This window comes from Hyla sarda, chromosome 1 (assembly GCF_029499605.1).
Source record: "Hyla sarda isolate aHylSar1 chromosome 1, aHylSar1.hap1, whole genome shotgun sequence".
NCBI classification, from domain to species: Eukaryota; Metazoa; Chordata; class Amphibia; order Anura; family Hylidae; genus Hyla; species Hyla sarda.
Window position 1 is genome coordinate 418476023 of NC_079189.1, and position 23990 is coordinate 418500012.

General features: G+C 43.1%; 1 protein-coding gene across 6 annotated transcripts in view; it reads right to left on the bottom strand.

Annotated features, from left to right (window-relative positions):
- LOC130281585 (sodium-dependent serotonin transporter-like) overlaps nucleotides 1-23990 on the bottom strand; it is a 526811-nt gene that overhangs the window by 345772 nt on the left and 157049 nt on the right. For all 6 annotated transcript variants that reach the window (XM_056528987.1, XM_056528978.1, XM_056529008.1 and 3 more), the window contains one exon: nucleotides 6688-6911. In XM_056528987.1, the coding sequence (XP_056384962.1) occupies nucleotides 6688-6901 (214 nt within the window). In that variant the 5' untranslated portion in view covers nucleotides 6902-6911. The remainder of the gene's footprint in view (nucleotides 1-6687; nucleotides 6912-23990) is intronic.

Here is a 23990-nt window from a genome sequence, read left to right on the forward strand (position 1 = left end):
TGAAGCCTTGGTGTGCACTCATGCTTCAGCCAACTCCAGGCTGAGTCATTCAGGCAATATATGGTTTATTGATACCGCTGCTGGGCCTGGGTATGGGAATTTTTTTTTGTTATGGTAGGTGGGACTAGCTATCCAAAATCTTTGGTTAAAATTTCTGAAGGCCTAGTGTCTACTCATGCTGCTGCCAACTCCTGGCTGTGCCATTCCACCACTATATGGCCTCCTCATGCTGCCAACACCTCCACGCTGTGTCATTCAGCCACTATATGGTCTCCTCATGCTACCAACACCTCCACGCTGTGTCATTCAGCCACTATATGGTCTTCTCATGCTGCCAACACCTCCATGCTGTGTCATTCCACCACTATATGGCCTCCTTATGCTGCCAACACCTCCACGCTGTTTCATTCAGCCACTATATGGTCTCCTCATGCTGCCAACACCTCCACGCTGTGTCATTCAGCCAACTATATGGTCTCCTCATGCTTCAGCCTCATCCAAGCTGTGTCATTCAGCCACTATATGGTCTCTTCATGCTGCCAACACCTCCATGCTGTGTCATTCAGCCACTATATTGTTTCCTCATGCTGCCAACACTTCCACGCTGTGTCATTCAGTCACTATATGGTCTACTCATACTGCCAACACCTCCATAATGTGTCATTCAGCCACTATATGGTCTCCTCATGCTTCAGTCTCATCCAAGCTGTGTCATTCAGCCACTATATGGTCTCCTCATGCTGCCAACACCTCCATGCTGTGTCATTCAGCCACTATATGGTCTACTCATGCTGCCAACACCTCCACACTGAGTCATTCAGCCACTATATGGTCTCCTCATGCTTCAGCCTCATCCAAGCTGTGTCATTCAGCCCCTATATGGTCTCCTCATGTTGCCAACACCTCCACGCTGTGTCATTCAGCCACTATATGGTCTCCTCATGCTGCAAAAACCTCCATGCTGTGTCATTCAGCCACTATATGGTCTCCTCATACTGATGCCACCTCCAGGCTCTGTCATTGTGCCACTCTGCGGCAGTGATTCTAAAAGCAATGCCGGTAATTTACATGTTATTCTGAATAACAGTATTATTTCACTACCCCAGCACACTCCATATGAGTGTTAGAACACAGAAAAGTGTTCTATACCACTATTGAGGCTCTCTGTAGGCCAGAAAAGGCTGTTTTTAATATAGATTTGACGCAAACAAATTCGGATCGAAACAAATTTTTTTGAAAAATTTGCCGAATCGATGTTCGCTCATCTCTAGCTGGAATCATGGGAAGAGAGCTGCTGGCCTCTTTAATAAATAATAAAATTATCTTCATGCATGACAATGCACCATCTCATGCTGCAAAGAAAACCTCTGCATCAATGACTACTATGGGGATAAAAGGAGAGAAATACATGGTGTGCCCTCCATCTTCCCCTGACCTCAATCCTATTGAGAACCTTTGGAGTATCCTCAAGCAAAAGATCTATGAGGGTGGGAGGCAGATTACATCCAAACAGCAGCTCTGAGATGCTATTCTGACATCTTGCAAACAAATTCAAGCATAAACTGTCTAAAAACCCACAAGTTCAATGGATACAAGACTTTTGAAGCTGCTATCAAATAAGGGGTCCTATGTTAAAATGTAGCGTAACCTGTTAAAATGTTTAAAAAGTTTAAATGTTGTTAAAAGTTTGATTGAAACAACTTTTGATTTCACTAAATATGCTGCAAACACAACAAATGACAATTTTCAGTTCTTTACAACCTATAAAGTGTTTTGAAACTTACTGTGCGTAATAATTTGGAACAGTGCATTGTAAGTTTTTTATGTTTAAAAAAATACTGTTATCATTAGGAGGTTTGTTCAATAAAATTTGAATTGTACTCTTAATAGTTGATAACATGAGAAATATGTTGACTGTTATTTACATCAATTACTTAGGTAAATGAGAAAAATATAATTTGCATAATAATTTTGAACATGGTGTATGCGGCAAAATACTGAGTAGTCTGTCTGCATAAAGATAGATGACCCCTAGTGGTGGATATTTCCATTTTTTATTTTTAGTAAAATGTAATTTTTTTTAAATAAATGTATAGCTTAAAAAAAGTAATTTTATCAGTAGCACTACACTACAAAATATAAAAAGTTTTTCATAATACAGTGCCTCTTTAAACATAAGTCTAAGTAATGAGATAATTCTAAGTAATGAGAGGATTTCTTGGTCTTACTTTATGTTAAGAATTATTTGGGATAGGTTATATATTTCTATTAACCACAATAAATAATGGGCCATTCTGGAAGTGATCCACATAGTTAACATTGCAAAAATAGGCCCAATAAGTATTGTAACATAATTCCGATATGTGTATTACATTTTTAAAAATGTTGTTATAGTAATAGACTTAGAGTACAGCATATCCTCACATTATGGAAATGATTAAGAATTATTTAGTCGGTTATATAAGTCAGCCAAAGGACTTAATTGTCCAACTGGCTAATTCACTCAGCTCACTCATCTAAAATATTTTAGTATAAATTATTATATGTTTGACTGTAGTGTATACTTATATGTAACATTATTAAAGGACATGTAATAACACACTTGCCCATAATTTTAATTACTATAAAACCTGGATTTTTCTTTTGCTTAGGACAATTCTATAGCAAGTGCTAGAACAGCACCATGGACAGCACTTACATATGCCAGGCTTTTCCTTAAAGGAGTACGTCACGATGGGGCAGAGCCATGACGTCATGCTTTAGCCCCTGTATCGCCGGTCATTATGCACAAAGCGAGTTTGCTCTGTGCAGTGTTGACAGCGGGGTGCCGCAGCCAAAATCCCGGGGGTCCCCAGCGGTGGGACTTCCACAACCAGACATCTTATCCCCTAGGATAGGGGATAAGATGTCTAGGGGTCTAGGGGGGGAGTCCTCCTTTAAGTAGTGTTAGATAAAAAGTGTACAGTTGTTTTTTTTCTGAGCTTGACAATTAACTCCCCAGCTGTGAACCCTCATCCTTTGAATATGTACATGAATATGTAATAGGTTGCATGGAGTAGCAAATGGTATCTAGTAGAACACATAGAATATATCATACACAGACTACAATGGATTGTGCACATATTTATCTTGCGTCTGTGTTGCATACCTTTTATTACTGAAATCATCTAATTTTAATAAAGCTACTTGCACATATATCAGTATTAGTGCATTAATTCAGAATATTGGGAGACAGTTGGCAAATATATAATTTTAATTATAATAAAGATGGAAATTTCACAAATCTGTTTGCTACTGGCTGTTGTTTTATGCTTCAAAGATCAACTAATGCAGAATGGCTGAATAGAACAGAGTTCTAGACCCCAATAAAGAGGAGTGGTCAGATGTTTGGGGTTGGTTAAAAATATAGGGTGAATAAGCTACTCCAGCACTCTAGCATGTGACAAATACTGTCTCACAGATCTATAAGTAGTGGTTCCCTGTGTTAAATGGTTCTGATGTATTTTTTAATACTTAACTATTGTGGTTAAATGAATAATCCTCAGTGCAACCTTTCAGGGAATTTAAACTCCCTGTAGTTTTACTGCATCTTGTGTCCAATGGCAGACTATAAAAAGATTGTAAACATTAGTCTACATACAAGAAATGCAGAAACAAGCGTGTAGCGATCAATCATATAATTTTTATTGAACACATATGCAAAAAGAGACTTACATCTAAAAGCAATAAAATTACTAAAAAGTGAAAAAGATAATAACAAATGCAACTGGTGGAACCAACTAACACAAGGGGGCTTGCACATAGCACACAATCTGAGAGCTCAGACAGAGAAAGTGCAAAAAAGACCATAGTGGTTACACTATGTAACCAATATGTATGCCCCTTTTCTTATTGTTTACATATTGTAACCACTATGGTCTTTTTGCACTATACTATGTGCTTGTCCCCATGTGTTAATTGGTTCTATCAGTTGCATTTGTCATTATCCCTTTAACTTTTTTAGTAATTTTATTGTTTTTAGATGTATGTCTCTTTTGGCATATGTGTTCAATAAAATGTATATGATTGATTGCTACATGCTACATTTCTTGTATGTTTCTAGTGGTGTAGATCTAATACGTATGGGACTTATAGTTATACTTTGTCTAACATTAGTCTACAGCCTAACAAGATGTGAGAAAAACTGTATGGAATGTTTTACTTCCCTTTGGAAGTATTCCCTATCTTTACGTGACTTCTGATTACAAACTTCTAATTAAGTTAATGATCTTAAATTGGTACAGTGAACGCTTATTATTTAAGGTTTATCTAATTTGCTCTTATGTATTTTATCTTGCAAGATGTAAATGATAGAGATTTGTAGATAGATCTGAATACCTTTTTCAGCAGCATTATGTAAGCATTGATAAAGCTATTTGATCATAAAATGTATAACTCAATGATTCACATAAGATAACATTTCATTTATATGGACACAAAACACTTTATTAAAAATTATATATTTTTACATTCAAATTACAATTTAGTGTTGTAATCATTACAAGGAAAAATAAAATATTGCGACTGAATTATTACTAAGAATATTTTCTGTTTATCATACTGCATATAGATGTACACAAAATTTGCATATTTACAGGTGGCAAAGAGATATCAATTGTATCTGCCATATGAAGACTCATAAGGGTCTGTTTAAAATATAGAAAGGCACCAGTATTATAAACAGCAGAGGGTAAGTGGGAGTAGCTGTTACAGAATTGGCTTTGGGGCCCAAAGGCCTCAAGTTATGCTTCTGAACATAACATTTAAGTGGTATCTTAACACATAATAAGAGAAACAAAGACTGTGGGGGGGGGGGGGAATACATATCAGCAAAGTCTGATTTACCAATGGCCCTAGACTCATAGCTGCATAGATACTTAAAACAAAGGTTGGTACTTGATTGGTAGACGCATGAAAGACAGAGCGCAGCATTTATCATTGTCTGTGTAAATCAAGTTATTTTTTCCCGTTTGCTTAGTCTTACGTCATATGTAACTTCCACCACATTTATCGAAGAGGTGCACATTCTTCATAAATAGCAAAGCTGTATAGATGTGTGTGCACCTTGGTCCCGATCACTTAATATGGTGTCTGGAGGGCTTCTAAAAACCTTTTTGACAGCCCTAGCTGCTCTGCTAATACAGTCTGCCTCAGGCCGACTGTACTAGCAGAGCACCGATTTTACTGTTCAGTGCTATGCAATTGCTTAGCACTATAACAGTGTAAGCAAACAATTGCTCATACCAGTCCACTATGTGGACATAAAAAGTGTAAAATAATGTTGGAAAAATATATAAAAGCCCCACCACTAATAAAAATCCATATATATACATATATATATATATATATATATATATATATATATATATGTCTGCACTATAATAATATAATGATGATGAAACCAGATGAAACATAAAGAAAATAACAAAAATGCCAGAATTGTTGTTTTTCTTAACTTCATCTATAATTTTTTTTTTTAAGTCAATTAAAAAAGTCTCATGTAATAATTGGAGACAAAAAAAGACAACCGGGAGGCAGCGCCTCGTGTATTACCCTTGGCAGGTGGGGAATCCACTACACTTACTGGGTGAATAGACCCAGGATTTTAGTGAAGATGGCCGCTCACCTTATAAATGGAGAAATTGCGCATATCACCCCTCATCCGGGGTATCAAGAGATAGGGATCAGCTGCCAAGCCTGATGGTCAGAGGAAGACAGGTATCTTCCTATAGAAACTGAAGCAATTTTCGTAGAAAAAGACCACTATAATCCTGGCGCTGCTTAATCCAAAGATGCAAGGATGCAGGGAGGTATTGTAAACCAGAATCTTTTATTTGTATTACAGCATACAAGTTAAAAGAATCATGAAACGTTTCGGGGTCTATTGCCCCTTCCTCAGATGATCATCTGAGGAAGGGGCAATAGACCCCGAAACGCGTCATGATTCTTTTAACTTGTATGCTGTAATACAAATAAAAGCTTCTGGTTTACAATACCTCCCTGCATCCTTGCATTTTTGGATTAAGCAGCGCCTGGATTATAGTGGTCTTTTTCTACGAAAATTGCTTCATGTAATAATTAGCCCTCATAAAGCTCCATATAGTAAAAAATAAAAAGCCCCCCAATCCCCTGGCTGCATTATCAAAGGGTCTAAGGATTGGATTGCTTAGAATCTTAAAATTGCTAATCTGAGGTGAATTTTACCCGCTATGATGTTGTTTACAAATAATATAACAAGTACTGTTAATTGTGACACATCTTAAGATCATGTTAAAGTATATAATATTTTGTATAAAATACATAAATTAATACAATCAATAGTAGAAAAAAAACCAACACTTTAATTTAGTACACACGAAAACAAAAACAAAAATTGTATTGCGGCAACAAGACCCATACTGTCAGAAATATGGTTCTACTAAACTTAGAAGTCTGGCCCTTAGGGCTGTAATATGGATGCTAAAATGTGGCTGTGATTCAGTTTCCCAAAAATATGTGTTTATTAAACAAAGAGTAAACAAAGTATCTCAATACCTTAAAATTAGCTATGACTACAAGTTTAATGTTTATAGGAAACTAAGCAAGCAGTACTGATAGTACTCTGGAATCAAAAACGATTTAAGTTAAAATAGCAAATCTATAACCTACCTCCACCATTCTGATAGCAGATATATGGGAATCTCCACACATTTCCTAAGTCAACTGCAAATCCAATGACAGAGAGTAGAAAGTCCATCTTTTTGCTCCATCTATCTCTTGAATCAGTCTGAGATATTGAAAGTGGTAAAGCATTATTGGTAGATGGAACTGCCTCATGTTTGGGGTGCTTGTCTTCCAGAGGTGTGGAATTTTGCTCTAACATGCTGCCTCTCCTATAAACAAGGCAGGATTTCAGCTTAATAAGTATAAGGGAGAATTTATTGAAGCTGCTGACAGGGAGGGGGGGGGGGGAGAGAAAAGGATAGGAGGAGGGAACAAAACAAAGTGGATTCCCCACCTTCACAGTGCCAAATCCACAGCACTAAGTGCATAGTTCACTGTGAATGAAGTGAAAGGGATGGAAAAGCTGTATATATTTTTACTTTAATTAACATTGAATTGTCACATGTAAACCTGTTTTGTTTTACCCCAATTCATTTAGCAAAATCTACATGAAAGCAGTAAGACTGCCTTGTGATCTTCAAATATAATGGATCTAATAATTAAAAATTGAAATCCTACCAACAAGCTGCCAGACACATTGCTTTATGCACAATTTTCATTTATGTCAGGAAACATCTGAGTATGCCTAGTAAATGTTCAAGCTGGTGTTCTTAAATAAAAATACTATATTAAGCTTACTAATATAGTGTATACTCTTTTTTTTTATTTTTACATTCTTTGCAAGCAGATAAACTGTCATTCTGGATATGCATCATGTGTGAATGGCTAGAATATCCAACCAATTATCATGTACATTTCACTGGGAAAACCATTTACTACAGAAGTACATACAGTTATTGACTGTCTAGTAAAACCTCTGTACAGTATAGTGTAGTATTACTTGTTTTGTACTGCACTTTACCTGTCTCAGAAAAAGCTCCTAAAGCTTCATTTTATTTATTTGTTTGATACGATGCACTTACTGTACAGGACCTTGAAACACAACCGTCACCTCCACACAAGTTAGTTTCCTATTTATTTTTATAAAGAAACAAAATTTTCACCTCACCTTTCACCTTTCAGTTATCCTGAAACCGATATTGAAACTTAAGGGATCAGTGTACACAGTTTTTGCAAGATAGAAAAACTGAAATTTTAATTTTTTTTTTCTTTGCACAATTAGTGCACAGTTACTATTAAAATGTTCAGGGTATGATGTATAGACTATGGGATAAATGAATCAGCAAATTAATTAATATTAATAATTATATATTTCTTCCTATTATATTCCTTTTTAAAACAAATACCTTTATTTGTCTAGCATTCCCTGACAAAGCATGTATGAATTGCTGTGTGAGTAGCTTGTGGTAGGTAGTCATTACTTGGTTGTTTTTCACAGTGCAATGAACTTTAAGTGACTTTCATGAAATTGGCATGATATTTTTTAAGTAACTTGGATAAATGTTCATTTTTTATTTATTCTTGCCTCTGCCTCCTGCACTGTCCAACATTTTCCTGTTTCTAATAAGGTGTTTTTAATCTTTTCCAATCAGACAGGGTTTTTTTTTTTAAATCATCTTTAGTAAAGATATATTTGCATGATCCATTCGAATATAATGTTTCATTACACTTTGATATTAGTTATCTGCGGAGTGGTTGTAGGTTTTTCTTATTTTGAAAATGCAACTTAAATAGTATTTCCTCATTAAGGATGTGTAATTCAGGGGGTTATAACTATACTAATTTCAAAGTATTAGTTGAAAAGTCAGGTTCATGAGTAAAATGAAAACTGCTTGCCCTGGGGCTGCTAGTCAAGCATTTGAGAGGAATCCTTGTTATGAGCACATTTTGTGTGTCAGTTTAAATAAATAAAAGTTTTGTGGACTCTTCTTCCTTGAAGGACATTTTCCCTGGGGTCCTAATGCCAAGCAAGCAGAAAGGAGGCATTGGAATTGAGTTTCTACTGATCTGAATGATTCTGTGCGCACCAGATCAGCCTATGCATGATAAATATGTGATACCTTTCTTTCTTGACTAAGTTTCAACTGCAAGTTATTAATAGATAAATCTCACAGTCACAAAACTTCACAGTTAGATGTTTGCTCTAAGATAGATTTAGCTGAGTAAAAATACATTAATTCACTAATAAATGTAAAATCCATTGAATACTGTATGTGCCAGGTACAAAAAGAAAGAACAAAAAAGGGAGGGAAAGAAATGCCTATAGTCAGAGATTTCACTCATGGAAGTGTGTTAGGCATACATAAAAATGTTTGTCAGGCTATGTTATGCTTTAAATGGTTAGTTTCTGGCATTACTATATCTAGTTAATGAGATCATTTTACAGACATGGGCATTCTATACATTAAGAGAAAATCTATACTGATAATTAACAAAACTAACAATGAAATAGCTTATTAAGCATTTGCTCGCTTAATCTAGAATAAAAATAAGCCACAAATCAGGTCAAACATAAAGAGAGTAGTAAGTGTCCATGTGATTTAGTAGAGTCCATATAACATGCAAATAGTAATTATAGGTAAGCATGATAAGAACAAATCTTTACCAGCATAGAAATTGTGCTATGAAACTCAAACAAAAATGTGGGTTATACTTTAAAACCAATATTAGGAGGCTTTGATGTTATCAATGGTATCATGCTCTGGGGTTTGGCATTTTGGATCCCCTTTAACACATTTAAAGGAATACCTACCGCTGTCTCTCCCCGTGTTCTAATACCTGTGTTTTTTATCCTGCACATCTTTACTAGAGATGAGGGAATCGAAGCTGACGAACCCGAATTCGTTACGAATTTCATGAAATATTCGATTCACAATGAATGCGAATATCGCCACGATTCTGTCACGCGAATCACTTCATTAAATTCCCTTTTACAGCATTCTCAGCTAAAGGAGACCTAAAATGGTGGATCCACATGTGAGTACATGGAGCAGGGGATTATGGGAGGGCGGGAAGGGAGGTAGGCGGGATGACCCTGAATCACATGCGAGATGGTAGCCTATCAGCATTCATTGACCCCTGTGATGTCACAGCCCTATATAATCGGCAGCCATCTTGCTGCTGCTCATTTCATCCATGCACTCAGAGAGAGAGAGGACTGAATGCGGGTGTGTGAATTGCTTATACCACAGCGTACCACTGGCAACTGCTAGTTACATCAGCATTGTGGACAGACAGAAGTACAGTGCTTTGGTTGTTCTAACTGAGAAGAATCTTACGACATAAACCTCCTATTCACGTTATTGAGCATTTCATCAGAGAGGGGCAGATAGTTTTTCGTTGCCTCATACATATCAACAAGCTGCCTGAACTTTATGAACCACCTTATTTTTTCAGCGCAATTCTGTGCTTTTTTTTCCTCCAGAAATCATCTGCTGCTTATAATTGTGTGTAGACTGTATAAAAACTAGTGCACACCATTCTTAACACACTGTGACAGAGTGCAATTTAGGGTTTAATCCCTGTTTTTTCTTTTTTTTTTTTTGTGGTGCTGCACTATTGTGTCCTGCTGCTGTTCAAAAATAAATGTTTTCAGCGGACTGTAGTACATTTGTCTGCCCTCATACGTGCATACCACATACCTACATCAAAACAGTATACTATTTTGTATCTGTAACAAGTCTAGATACAGGGAAAGTCCTGACAAAAGTAATCACCTGCTGGTGTTTTACAAAGATACTGAGTTTTTTGGCGCATTGTTGCGCATTTTTCTGCCCTCATCAGTGCATACCGCATACGTACGTCTAATTAATGTACCATTTTGTAACTGTTAATCTGTCAAGGGCCTACATACTGTGAAAGTCCAAGCAATAGTACTCACCGGCTGGTGTTTTACAAAAATACAGAGTTTTTCTGCGTATTGTTGCAAATTTTTTTGCCCTCATACGTGCATACCACATATGTACATCTAATAAGTGTACCATTTTGTACCTGTTAATCTGTCAAGGGCCTACAGACTGTGAAAGTCCAAGCAATAGTAATCACCGGCTGGTGTTTTACAAAAATACAGAGATTTTCTGCGTATTGTTGCAAATTTTTTTGCCCTCATACGTGCATACCACATATATACATCTAAGTAGTGTACCATTTTTTACATGTTAATCTGTCAAGGGCCGGCATAATGTGAAAGTCCCAGCAACAGTACTCACCGGCTGGTGTTTTACAAAAATAGAGTTTTTTTGAGTATTGTGGCCCATTTTGTTGCCCTCATACGTGCATACCACATACGTACATCTAATAAGTGTACCATTTTGTACCTGTTAATCTGTCAAGGGCCTACATACTGTGAAAGTGCGGACAATAGTACTCACCCGCTGGTGTTTTATAAAAATTAAATAAAATTCTGCGTATTGTTGGGCGAGTTTTTAGGCTCATTGTAGAGCATTTGTCTGCCCTCATCACTGCATACCGCATACGTACATCTAATAAGTGTACCATTGTTTACATGTTAATCTGTCAAGGGCCTACATACTGTGAAAGTCCAAGCAACAGTACTCACTGGCTGGTGTTTTACAAAAATAAAATAAAATTCTGCGTATTGTTGGACATTTTTTTGCCCTCATACGCGCATACCACATATGTACATCTAATTAGTGTACCATTTTGTACCTGTTAATCTGTCAAGGGCCTACATACTGTGAAAGTCCAGACAATAGTACTCACCCGCTGGTGTTTTATAAAAATTACAGAGTTTTTAGGCTCTGTTACGCCTAGCGCTCCGGGTCCCCGCTCCTCCCCGGAGCGCTCACGGCGCCTTTCTCCCTGCAGCGCCCCGGTCAGTCCCGCTGACCGGGAGCGCTGCACTGTCTTGGCCGTTGGGGATGCGATTCGCACAGCGGGACGCGCCCGCTCGCGAGTCGCATCCCAGGTCACTTACCCGTCCCGGTCCCCTGCTGTCATGTGCTGGCGCGCGCGGCTCCGCTCTCTAGGGCGCGCGCGCGCCAGCTCTCTGAGACTTAAAGGGCCAGTGCACCAATGATTGGTGCCTGGCCCAATTAGCTTAATTGGCTTCCACCTGCTCCCTGCCTTTATCTGACCTCCTCCCATGCACTCCCTTGCCGGATCTTGTTGCCTTGTGCCAGTGAAAGCGTTTAGTGTGTCCAAAGCCTGTGTACCTGAACTTCTGCTACCCATCCTGACTACGAACCTTGCCGCCTGCCCCCGACCTTCTGCTACGTCTGACCTTGCCTCTGCCTAGTCCTTCTGTCCCACGCCTTCTCAGCAGTCAGCGAGGTAGAGCCGTTGCTAGTGGATACGACCTGGTTGCTACTGCCGCAGCAAGACCATCCCGCTTTGCGGCGGGCTCTGGTGAATACCAGTAGCCACTTAGAACCGGTCCACTAGCACGGTCCACGCCAATCCCTCGCTGACACAGAGGATCCACTACCTGGAAGCCGAATCGTGACAGGCTCATTGTAGAGCATTTGTCTGCCCTCATCACTGCATACCGCATATGTACATCTAATAAGTGTACCATTTTTTACATGTTAATCTGTCAAGGGCCTACATACTGTGAAAATCCAAGCAACAGTACTCACTGGCTGGTGTTTTACAAAAATAAAATAAAAATCTGCGTATTGTTGGGCATTTTTTTGCCCTCATACGCGCATACCACATATGTACATCTAATTAGTGTACCATTTTGTACCTGTTAATCTGTCAAGGGCCTACATACTGTGAAAGTCCAAACAATAGTACTCACCGGCTGGTGTATTACAAAAATTACAGAGTTTTTCTGCATATTGTTGCACATTTTTTTGCCCTCAAACGTGCATACCACATACGTACATCTAATAAGTGTACCATTTTGTACCTGTCAATCTGTCAAGGGCCTACATACTGTGAAAGTCCAAACATTAGTACTCACCGGCTGGTGTTTTACAAAAATACAGAGTTTTTCTGCGTATTGTTGCGCATTTTTCTGCCCTCATCAGTGCATACTGCATACGTACATCTAAGTAGTGTACCATTTTGTACCTGTTAATCTGTCAAGGGCCTACATACTGTGAAAGGACAGCCAAAAGTAATCACCTGCTGCTGTTCTAGACAAATACTGTTTAAAGAGTAGTGAAGCGTATTATAATACCCTCATATACACACTAAGTATGTCAGGCAGAGAAGTGCCAGGACGTGCACAGAGGAGTGGCAGAGGCCTAGATACTTCAGGCAGAGGTTGCAGCAGACTAGGAGCGAGTGGCAGCAGGAGTCGCGAGAGGCCTGAGCTCCCGTTATCAACCAGAGTTCGTGTCTCGACCAGCAACCCATCTGCCATCGTTGATTGGTTAACACGCTCATCTACTTCATCACAAGTGACATCTGACACCCCCAGTCAACAGTCGGTGGGTTCCTCAGACACAACCCTCAGTTGGCATGGCCCGGGAGCAGTCCCTGTCCTCCCATTGCCTTTGTCCTATGCTGTTCCCTCTCCTGCAGAAGTATCTTATGCTGTGGGTTCAGCTCCACTATTCACTGAGGACGATCTATTAGAGGACAGTCAACAGCTACTACCCAGCCAAGAAGGGGAGGAGACGTGTGCCGCTTGCTCCACTAGGCGGCCAAGTAGTGATGCGGAGAGTGACATGGGAGGTGGTGTTGCCAGGGTTCAGGATCCTGAAGCAGACAATGTTGGGGAACCTGAGGAGGACATCAGTGACATGCAAACACATGTTGATGATGATGAAGCCGATCGCAATTGGGAGCCGGGTGCAGAAGGGGCTTCATCATCATCAGGAGAAGAGAGTTGCAGGTTGCCCTTGAGGCAGCAGCTGAGCCAGCAAGGCGGTAGCATGGTTGGCAGTCAGCATGGTGGCAGGAGTGGAAATTCTGGAGCCAAACATGCCCGGGGAGACCACCTGCTTCGCGGCAGCCTACCTTTCCGGGAGTGAGTGGAACAGGGGTTCCTGGAGACGGCGCCAGTAACAGTCAGTTAGTGCGGACTGTAGGTGGGAAAATCAGCTACTCGGCGGTGTGGCAGTTTTTCATCAGGCATCCGGAGGAGGTTCACATGCAAGATATGTCGGCAGAAGGTGAAGCTTTGCCAAGGTCCCAATGTCAGCACCATGGCCTTGCGTCAACACATGCTTCGCCACCATAAAGCGGCCTGGGAGAACCGTGGCTCCGAGTGGTCAAGTCTGCTGCATCACCTAGTGGCCATCCGCTCCCTCCTTCATCCAGCCAAGGCTCCACCACCTCAGCAAAAGGGAGCTGTGTGTCAAACCCTCCTTCTGTTGCTCCAGATGCTCCTGCTTCTCCCACTTTTAGTCAGCCATTCCGCCAACAATCCATCAGCGAAGCCATGTCCAAGAGACAACAGTATGCGCCCACTCATCCAACGGCGCAGAAATTGAATGTGCTCCTAAGTTGCTGGTGCTGCAGTCCCTCCCTTTAAAAGTGGTGGACTCTGCACCTTTCAGAGAATTGATGGCTTGTGCCGAGCCGAGGTGGAGAGTCCCAAGCCGTCATTTCTTTGCGAAGAATGCAGTACCAGCCCTGCATAAGTTTGTACAAGAGAAGGTGGGCCAGTCCTTGAGCCTGTCGGTGTTACGCCTAGCGCTCCGGGTCCCCGCTCCTCCCCGGAGCGCTCACGGCGTCTCTCTCTCCGCAGCGCCCCGGTCAGTCCCGCTGACCGGGAGCGCTGCACTGTCATGGCCGTCGGGGATGCGATTCGCACAGCGGGACGCCCCCGCTCGCGAATCGCATCCCAGGTCACTTACCCGTCCCGGTCCCCTGCTGTCATGTGCTGGCGCGCGCGGCTCCGCTCTCTAGGGCGCGCGCGCGCCAGCTCTCTGCGACTTAAAGGGCCAGCGCACCAATGATTGGTGCCTGGCCCAATTAGCTTAATTGGCTCCCATCTGCTCCCTGCCTTTATCTGACCTCCTCCCATGCACTCCCTTGCCGGATCTTGTTGCCTTGTGCCAGTGAAAGCGTTTAGTGTGTCCAAAGCCTGTGTACCTGAACTTCTGCTACCCATCCTGACTACGAACCTTGCCGCCTGCCCCCGACCTTCTGCTACGTCTGACCTTGCCTCTGCCTAGTCCTTCTGTCCCACGCCTTCTCAGCAGTCAGCGAGGTAGAGCCGTTGCTAGTGGATACGACCTGGTTGCTACTGCCGCAGCAAGACCATCCCGCTTTGCGGCGGGCTCTGGTGAAAACCAGTAGCCTCTTAGAACCGGTCCACTAGCACGGTCCACGCCAATCCCTCGCTGACACAGAGGATCCACTACCTGGAAGCCGAATCGTGACAGTAGATCCGGCCATGGATCCCGCTGAGGTGCCGCTGCCAAGTCTCGCTGATCTTCCCACGGTGGTCGCTCAGCAATCGCAGCAGATTGCCCAACAAGGACAGCAGCTGTCGCAGGTGACCGCCATGTTACAGCAACTTCTGCCTCTGCTACAGCAGCAACCATCTCCTCCGCCAGCTCCTGCACCTCCTCCGCAGCGAGTGGCCGCTCCTAACCTCCGCTTGTCCCTGCCGGACAAATTTGATGGGGACTCTAAACTCTGCCGTGGATTTTTGTCTCAGTGTTCCCTGCATATGGAGATGTTGTCGGACTTGTTTCCTTCAGAACGGTCTAAGGTGGCGTTCGTAGTAAGCCTTCTTTCAGGAAAGGCCTTGTCTTGGGCCACACCGCTCTGGGACCGCAATGATCCTGCCACAGCCACAGTCCAGGCCTTCTTCGCTGAACTCCGGAGTGTCTTCGAGGAGCCAGCCCGAGCTTCTTCTGCCGAGACTGCCCTGTTGAACCTGGTCCAGGGTAATTCTTCCGTTGGCGAGTACGCCATACAATTCCGTACTTTTGCTTCTGAACTATCCTGGAATAATGAGGCTCTCTGCGCGACCTTTAAAAAAGGCCTATCCAGTCGCATCAAGGATGTGCTGGCCGCACGAGAGATTCCTGCCAACCTCCAAGAACTCATCCATTTGGCTACCCGCATTGACATGCGTTTTTCTGAGCGACACCAAGAGCTCCGCCAGGAAAAAGACTTAGATCTCTGGGCACCTCTCCCACAGCATCCTTTGCAGTCTTCGCCTGGGCCTCCCGCCGAGGAGGCCATGCAAGTGGATCGGTCTCGCCTGACCCAGGAAGAGAGGAATCGCCGTAGAGAAGAAAATCTCTGTCTGTACTGTGCCAGTACCGAGCATTTCTTGGTGGATTGCCCTATCCGTCCTCCACGCCTGGGAAACGCACGCACGCACCCAGCTCACGTGGGTGTGGCATCTCTTGGTTCTAAGTCTTCTTCTCCACGTCTCACGGTGCCCGTGCGGATTTCTCCTACAGCCAACTCCTCCCTCTCAGCCGTGGCCTGCTTGGACTCTGGTGCCTCCGGGAATTTTATTTTGGAGTCCTTTGTTAATAAATTCAGCATCCCGGTGACCCGTCTCGTCAAACCGCTCTACATTTCCGCGGTCAACGGAGCCAGATTGGACTGCACCGTGCGTTACCGCACAGAACCCCTCCTGATGTCTATCGGACCCCACCACGAAAGGATTGAGTTCTTCATTCTCCCCAACTGTACCTCTGAGGTCCTCCTCGGTCTGCCATGGCTCCGGCTTCATTCCCCCACCCTTGATTGGACCACCGGGGAGATAAAGAACTGGGACTCTGCCTGCCATAGGAAGTGCCTCTCCCCCCCTCCCAGTCCCGTCAGGCAAACCTCTGTGCCTCCTCATGGCCCCCGTCCTGGTGTCACACTGCCCCGTGCCAGGCTTCGCCCTCTGCCCTCCCTCCCCATTCCCACTCCTGCTGTACTGCCTGCCGTTGAGGAAACCCTCCATTCTATCCCGGTGTCCTCATCCCAGGGGAGGCAGTTACCGGTCAAAGAAAAGGGGAGACCTAAGGGGGGGGGTACTGTTACGCCTAGCGCTCCGGGTCCCCGCTCCTCCCCGGAGCGCTCACGGCGTCTCTCTCTCCGCAGCGCCCCGGTCAGTCCCGCTGACCGGGAGCGCTGCACTGTCATGGCCGTCGGGGATGCGATTCGCACAGCGGGACGCCCCCGCTCGCGAATCGCATCCCAGGTCACTTACCCGTCCCGGTCCCCTGCTGTCATGTGCTGGCGCGCGCGGCTCCGCTCTCTAGGGCGCGCGCGCGCCAGCTCTCTGCGACTTAAAGGGCCAGCGCACCAATGATTGGTGTCTGGCCCAATTAGCTTAATTGGCTCCCATCTGCTCCCTGCCTTTATCTGACCTCCTCCCATGCACTCCCTTGCCGGATCTTGTTGCCTTGTGCCAGTGAAAGCGTTTAGTGTGTCCAAAGCCTGTGTACCTGAACTTCTGCTACCCATCCTGACTACGAACCTTGCCGCCTGCCCCCGACCTTCTGCTACGTCTGACCTTGCCTCTGCCTAGTCCTTCTGTCCCACGCCTTCTCAGCAGTCAGCGAGGTAGAGCCGTTGCTAGTGGATACGACCTGGTTGCTACTGCCGCAGCAAGACCATCCCGCTTTGCGGCGGGCTCTGGTGAAAACCAGTAGCCTCTTAGAACCGGTCCACTAGCACGGTCCACGCCAATCCCTCGCTGACACAGAGGATCCACTACCTGGAAGCCGAATCGTGACAGTCGGTGTGTTCAAAAGTGCATGGCAGCGCCGACGTATGCAGCTGTAACTACGGGCAGGGACAATACATGTCTTTTACGGCCCACTGGGTAAATGTGGTTCCTGCACAGCCACAACAGCAACTTGGACAGGTCACACCGCTTCCTCCTCCACGCTCTCGCTCTCAGGCAGCTCTCTGTGACAGTGTGCGACTCCGCCTCCTCATCCTCCACCGTGTCCTCGGCCTCCACTGCAGGTACAAATCTCAGTGGCCCTTCATCATACCACGTGTGTAGGGCACGGTGGTGTCACACTGTTTTTCACATGGTTTGCCTTGGTGAACAGAGTCACACAGGGATGGAACTGCTAAAATTCATTCGTCAATAAATCTGAGTATGGCTTACTCCACTAAATCTGGAAATGGGAACCATGGTGACTGACAACGGGAAGAACATTGTGTCCGCGCTGCGACAAGGAAGTGGGAAACATGCACACTGCATGGCACACGTGTTGAATCTGGTTGTCAAGCACTTTCTGAAGTCTTCACCCCATTTGCAAGACATTCTGACAATGGCAAGGAAACTGTGCATGCACTTCAGCCACTCATACACCGCAAAGCACCCCTCCATGAGTTGCAGCGTCAGAACGGTATCCCCCGACATAGTCTTATTTGTGACGTTGCCACACATTGGAATTCCACCCTACATATGTTGGACAGACTATACGAACAAAGAAAAGCCATTACCGATTTCTTGATGATCCAAGCAGATAGGAGTACTCCCTTGTGTAACTTCAATGTGAACCAGTGGCAGCTCATACGTGACACCTCCCGTTTGTTGAGGCCATTTGAGGAAGCCACATTATTTGTAAATCGCCTGGATTACGGCATGAACAACGTAATTCCACTCCTACATTTCCTACAACAAATGATTGAAACAATGGCTTGTCACGGCAATGGAGACGTTGCGCCTACATCTCACGGCTACATGAGCCCTGTGGGGGCTGAACTGGAGGAGGAGGAGGAGGGGCAGAGTGGAGCACAGTTTAGGTTGGATGAGATGGCCAGTGTTTCTAGTCAGTGGACAGGAGAGGAGGAGAAGGAGCAGCCAGAGGAGCTAGAGGGGTATAAGGAAGGCGAGACAGAGGACCAAGACACACCGTGGCAGTATGCAGTGGAGATGGAGGCAGGTAGTCCCTCCGAGTCACTGGCGCAAATGGCACGATGCATGCTCAGTTGCTTGCGTAGTGACCCCCAAATTGTCAAAATTTGTCAGCAGGATGACTCCAGGCTCTCCACCTTATTAGACCCTCGCTACCGTCCCAGAATGGGGGGCCCTTTTTTACACCCGCTGAGGGGGAGGACAAACTGACCTACTACAGAGAGATCCTACTTAGTCAGTTGGCCGATGCTTATCGGCGACATTGTTCATCCACTCGAAGGTCTGACTTGGGGGGCCCTCTGCGCTCAACTTTCACTGCCATGGCTGCTTGGGAGGGGAGGGGTCGCAGGAGCAGTACCAGCTCCATCAGCAGCAGCCTTAGTCTACAGTCGCTAATGAGTAGCTTTCTTCACCCGCATATTGAAGCAACTCATCAGCAGCAGGTAGACATGGAGCAGGACCTGAACCAGCAGGTGCTGGCATACCTTGACATGGCCATGCCAACAAACCTTGAAGATCCGCTGGGCTTCTGGGCAGCCAAACTTGATTTATGGCCGCAACTAGCAGAGTTTGCCCTGGAAAAGCTGCCCTGCCCGGCCAGTAGTGTGCCATCAGAGTGGGTGTTAAATGCGGCTGGGGCCATAGTCGCCCCAAGGCGAACTCGTTTGTCCACGAAAATTGTGGAGAGACTGACCTTTGTGAAAATGAATCAGGGATGGATCAGCCATGATTTCCAGCCACCAATGCCAAATGCCTCAGAGTAGATTGGCCATGCTGCTACACCAACACTTCACAATTATGGCAATGAAACCCTCTTGGGTTATCAATTTGGGTTATGAAACCCTCTTGGGTACTGCGAATGCCTGCTCCTGAATCATCCTGTGTTTTTCAGGAACTACTTGCCTCACTGATGCTTCTGGCCTTGTGCCTTTAATTTTTGGAAGCTTAGCAGTAGCTAAATACATGCTTAATGCGAATTTCAACATTGATCTTTAAATGTAAGGGGTTATGAAACCCTCTTGGGTACTGCGAATGCCTGCTCCTGACTCATCCTGTGTCTCTTTCAGGAACTTCTTGCCTCACTGATGCTTCGGGCCTTGGGCCTTTATTCTTTGGATGTTAAGCAGTAGCTAAATACATGCTTAATGCAAATTTCAACATTGATCTTGCAATATAAAGGGGTTATGAAACCCTCGGGTGTACTGCTGATGCCTGCTCCTGTGTCTTTCAGGAATTACTTGGCTTACTGATGCTTATTGGCTTGGGCCTTAAATTTTGGATGTTTAGCACGAGATAAATACATGCTTAATAGAAATTTCAACTTTGATCTTTCAATGTAAGGGGTTATGAAACCATCTTGTGTACTGCTGATGCCTGCTCCTTACTGTGCGTTTCAGGAACTACTTGGCTTATTGATGCTTGTGGGCTTGGGTCTTAAATTTGGATGTTTTGCACTAGCTTACATCCATGCTTAATTGAGATTTCAACATTGATCTTTCAATCTTAGGTGTTATGAAATCTTCTTGTGTACTGCTGATGCCTTTTCCTGACTGTGTCTTTCAGGAACTACTTGGATTACTGATGATTATGGGCTTGGGCATTACATTTTTGGATTTTTGGAATAGATACATACATGCTTAATTTAAATTTCAAAATTTTTGGTGCAATGTATAAGGTTATTAAACCCTCTTGGGTTCTGTTTTTTTCAAATTTTCTGATAATTTTCTCAGAAGTAAACTTGAATTTTCCAGAGTACTAACCATTACACCATGGAACGCTTGTTGTGTGTGATTTTTTAATTAACATTTTCCCAAAATAATACGGTGAGGGATGAACTCTGCTTCTTTATGTCAGAACACATTACTTTAGAGAAGAATGCCTTTTTGTGGTCCACCGTCATGCATTATAGAGTCTTCTGGACTCTTGGATATGCGCTTGTTCTAACACAAAGGTATTTCGTCAGACAACATACCTAAAACAACTTTAATATTTTCTTCTGACTGAGAGAACTATTGAATTCTTCTAGTACACCTTTTAATATCTGACTGAGAGAACTATTGAATTCTTCTAGTACACCTATATAAACACTGAAGTTAGCCTTTTTTTATTCAGTCTATCCTTTATTGTGGGAATCTCAATTTTGTGCAAGCCTTTATTTGATGGAACTGGGCTACAGGTGACTGCATGTGACTCAACACTGTTATCCACTTTTAATGAGAGTTTCTAAATGTTGTCATTTTACTTTCTATTAAAATTGGAGTGTCTGTCTGAATTTCTGAGATAGAATCTGCTATCTGGTGATCTCGAGTTAAATAATTAAAATCCTCAAATGAATTACTTGTTGCTTCTACGGATGGACCTATTTCCTCTGTGTGTGAGCCATAGTGGCTTCCCATTGATTCAGCCATCTCAAAGATGTGGCATTCAGACACTGTATAGTCTAGAATCTGCTATCAGTTGATCTTGAGTTACATAATTAAAATCCTCAAATAAATTACTTGTTGCTTCTTTGGATGGACCTATTTCCTATGTGTGTGAGCCATAATGGCTTCCCATTGCTTCAGCCACCTCAAGGATGTGGCATTAAGACACCGTTTAGTCTAGAATCTGCTATCAGGTGATCTTGAGTAAAATAATTAAAATCCCCAAATGAATTACTTGTTGCTTCTTTGGATGGACCTATTCCCTGTGTGTGTGAGCCATAATGCTTCCCATTGCTTCAGCCACCTCAAGGATGTGGCATTTAGACACCGTATAGTCTAGAATCTGCGAAATAAATGAAATTGTCCAGCGCAGGATGTCAAGCAATGCGGTTTTTATTCAGCGGTAACAGTGGGTGATGACAAGGTGACGCGTTTCAGCCGCACTCAGCGGCCTTAGTCATACAAAACAATAGTGCAAGTGAGTTGCTTTTATGGAGGGGAAAACTGGGATCCGCCCCATGGGAACCTTCCCACGGCTTAACCCATCATTCGCCTCCATCTAGCATATATAGTAAAAACACACATATAATGTGAACAATAGTCAAAATATTAAAACACTTGATTCACAAGCGATAATATAGAAAAAGACATTCGTTGTTACTAAAAATACAAAAGCCAATTACAAAATGTCAGATTACTTATGTACATGTGAGATCTAATAACACAAAATGCAGTGATCCACCTATGTTTAACTTAATGTCGTGTCATACATGACAGAATAAATTTTGATAACCAATGTGGTTGTATATACTTTCATAAGACACCAGAGATATATTGCAATTATACAATAGGATCGTACATAGACATATGAATTTATATGGAACAATTTAATTGTCTCAAAAATCCCACATATAATATGTATATTATTCAATAATCTATTATATATATATATATATATACTATTTGTTATTTATTATATGTGGGAGAAACAATTTTTCGAGAAAGAATATAAAAGTAAAATTCCTCCCCCAATCCAAGAAAAACCCAATGAAAAATAACATACTGTAAGGGAACAATAAATCAATAATGGAGAATGACATCTTGTCTTAAATTTAAGCCAAGGGAACACCTAGTTTGAAGTTTAATAATCCAGAAGACTTCTATGTCCAATAATTTTTGTTTAATATTACCTCCTCTAATATTATTGGTAACCCTTTCAATCCCCTAAAGGCTAAGGCCAGAAAAATCACCCTCATGCTTTTCGGCAAAATGCTTACTAACCATGGAAAGATGTCGAGACTGAAAATGTGGAATGTCTGACAGGTGTTTTCTGGTCCTAGCCTTCAGGGGATTGGAGGTGCACCCCACATATTGTAATTGGCAGATGTTACATGTCATCAAATAGACCACATGGCTCGTGTTACAGTTAATATATTCTGTCATACCGAATGTTTCTCCAGTAACTGTGGACATAAAAGTTTTAGAATTCTTCATAACTTTGCAACAAATACACTTTAGATGTCCACGTTTAAAGTTACCCTTGGTATTGAGCCAGGTGGGTTTCTTTATCACACCAGAACTGAATAAACTAGGGGAGACATATTGGCAGAATCTGCTATCAGGTGATCTTGAGTTAAATAATTAAAATCCTTGAATTAATTGATATTTCAATTTTATTGCTTATTAAATCCCCCAGTGTACTGCAGATGCCTTTTCCTGACTGTTTTTTCAGGAACTAATTTACTTAATGCTGCCTCTGGCCTTGGCCCTCAAATTTTGTGATATTTAGCACTAGCTTAATTGAAATTTCAACATTGATCTTGCAATGTAAAGGGGTTATGAAACCCTCGGGTGTACTGCTGATGCCTGTGTCTTTCAGGAATTACTTGGCTTACTGATGCTTCTGAGCTTGGGCCTTACATTTTTGGATGATAGCACTACCTAACATGCATCTTCAATAGAGATTTCAAAGTTCACCTTTTAATTTTAGGGGTTGTGAACCCCTCTTGTGTATTCATGCTGGTTCCTACTCCACTCTGTCAGCCCGTTGGTCCTGTGACAGTGTGCGACTCCGCCTCCACATCCTCCACTGTGTCCTAAGCCTCCTCTGCCCGGACAAGTCTCAGTGGCCCTTCAGCATACCATGTGTGCAGTGCACGGTGGTGTCACGCTGTTCTTCACATGGTTTGCCTTAGCGAAAGGTCTTGGAAACAATGGCCGGCCAGGGCAATGGAGACGTTGCGCCTACATCTCACGGCCACATAAGCCCTGTGGGGGCTTGTTAAATTTGGTCCTTTGTACCCACATGCCGGGGTCCGGTACAATCAAACTTTGATTTAAATTTCAAATATGATAATTTCAAATGGTCTCCTCATGCTTCCGCCAACTCTAGGCTGTGTCATTCAGGCAATATATGGTTTACTGATGCCGCTGCTGGGCCTGGGTCTGGGAATTCAAATTTTATCATAGGTAGCACCCGCTATCCAAAATCTTCTTCAAAAATTGTTGTGCTTTTTCTTACGGATTGTGAAGCCCTGGTGTGCACTCATGCATCAGCCAACTCAAGGCTGTGTCATTCAGGCAATATATGGTTTACTGATGCCGCTGCTGGGTCTGGGAATTCAAATTTTATCATAGGTAGCACCCGCTATCCAAAATCTTCTTCAAAAATTGTTGTGCTTTTTCTTACGGATTGTTAAGCCCAGGTGTGCACTCATGCATCAGCCAACTCAAGGCTGTGTCATTCAGGCAATATATGGTTTACTGATGCCGCTGCTGGGCCTGGGTCTGGGAATTCAAATTTTATCATAGGTAGCACCCGCTATCCAAAATCTTCTTCAAAAATTGTTGTGCTTTTTCTTACGGATTGTGAAGCCCTGGTGTGCACTCATGCATCAGCCAACTCAAGGCTGTGTCATTCAGGCAATATATGGTTTACTGATGCCGCTGCTGGGTCTGGGAATTCAAATTTTATCATAGGTAGCACCCGCTATCCAAAATCTTCTTCAAAAATTTCAAAAATTGTTGTGCTTTTTCTTACGGATTGTGAAGCCCTGGTGTGCACTCATGCATCAGCCAACTCAAGGCTGTGTCATTCAGGCAATATATGGTTTACTGATGCCGCTGCTGGGCCTGGGTCTGGGAATTCAAATTTTATCATAGGTAGCACCCGC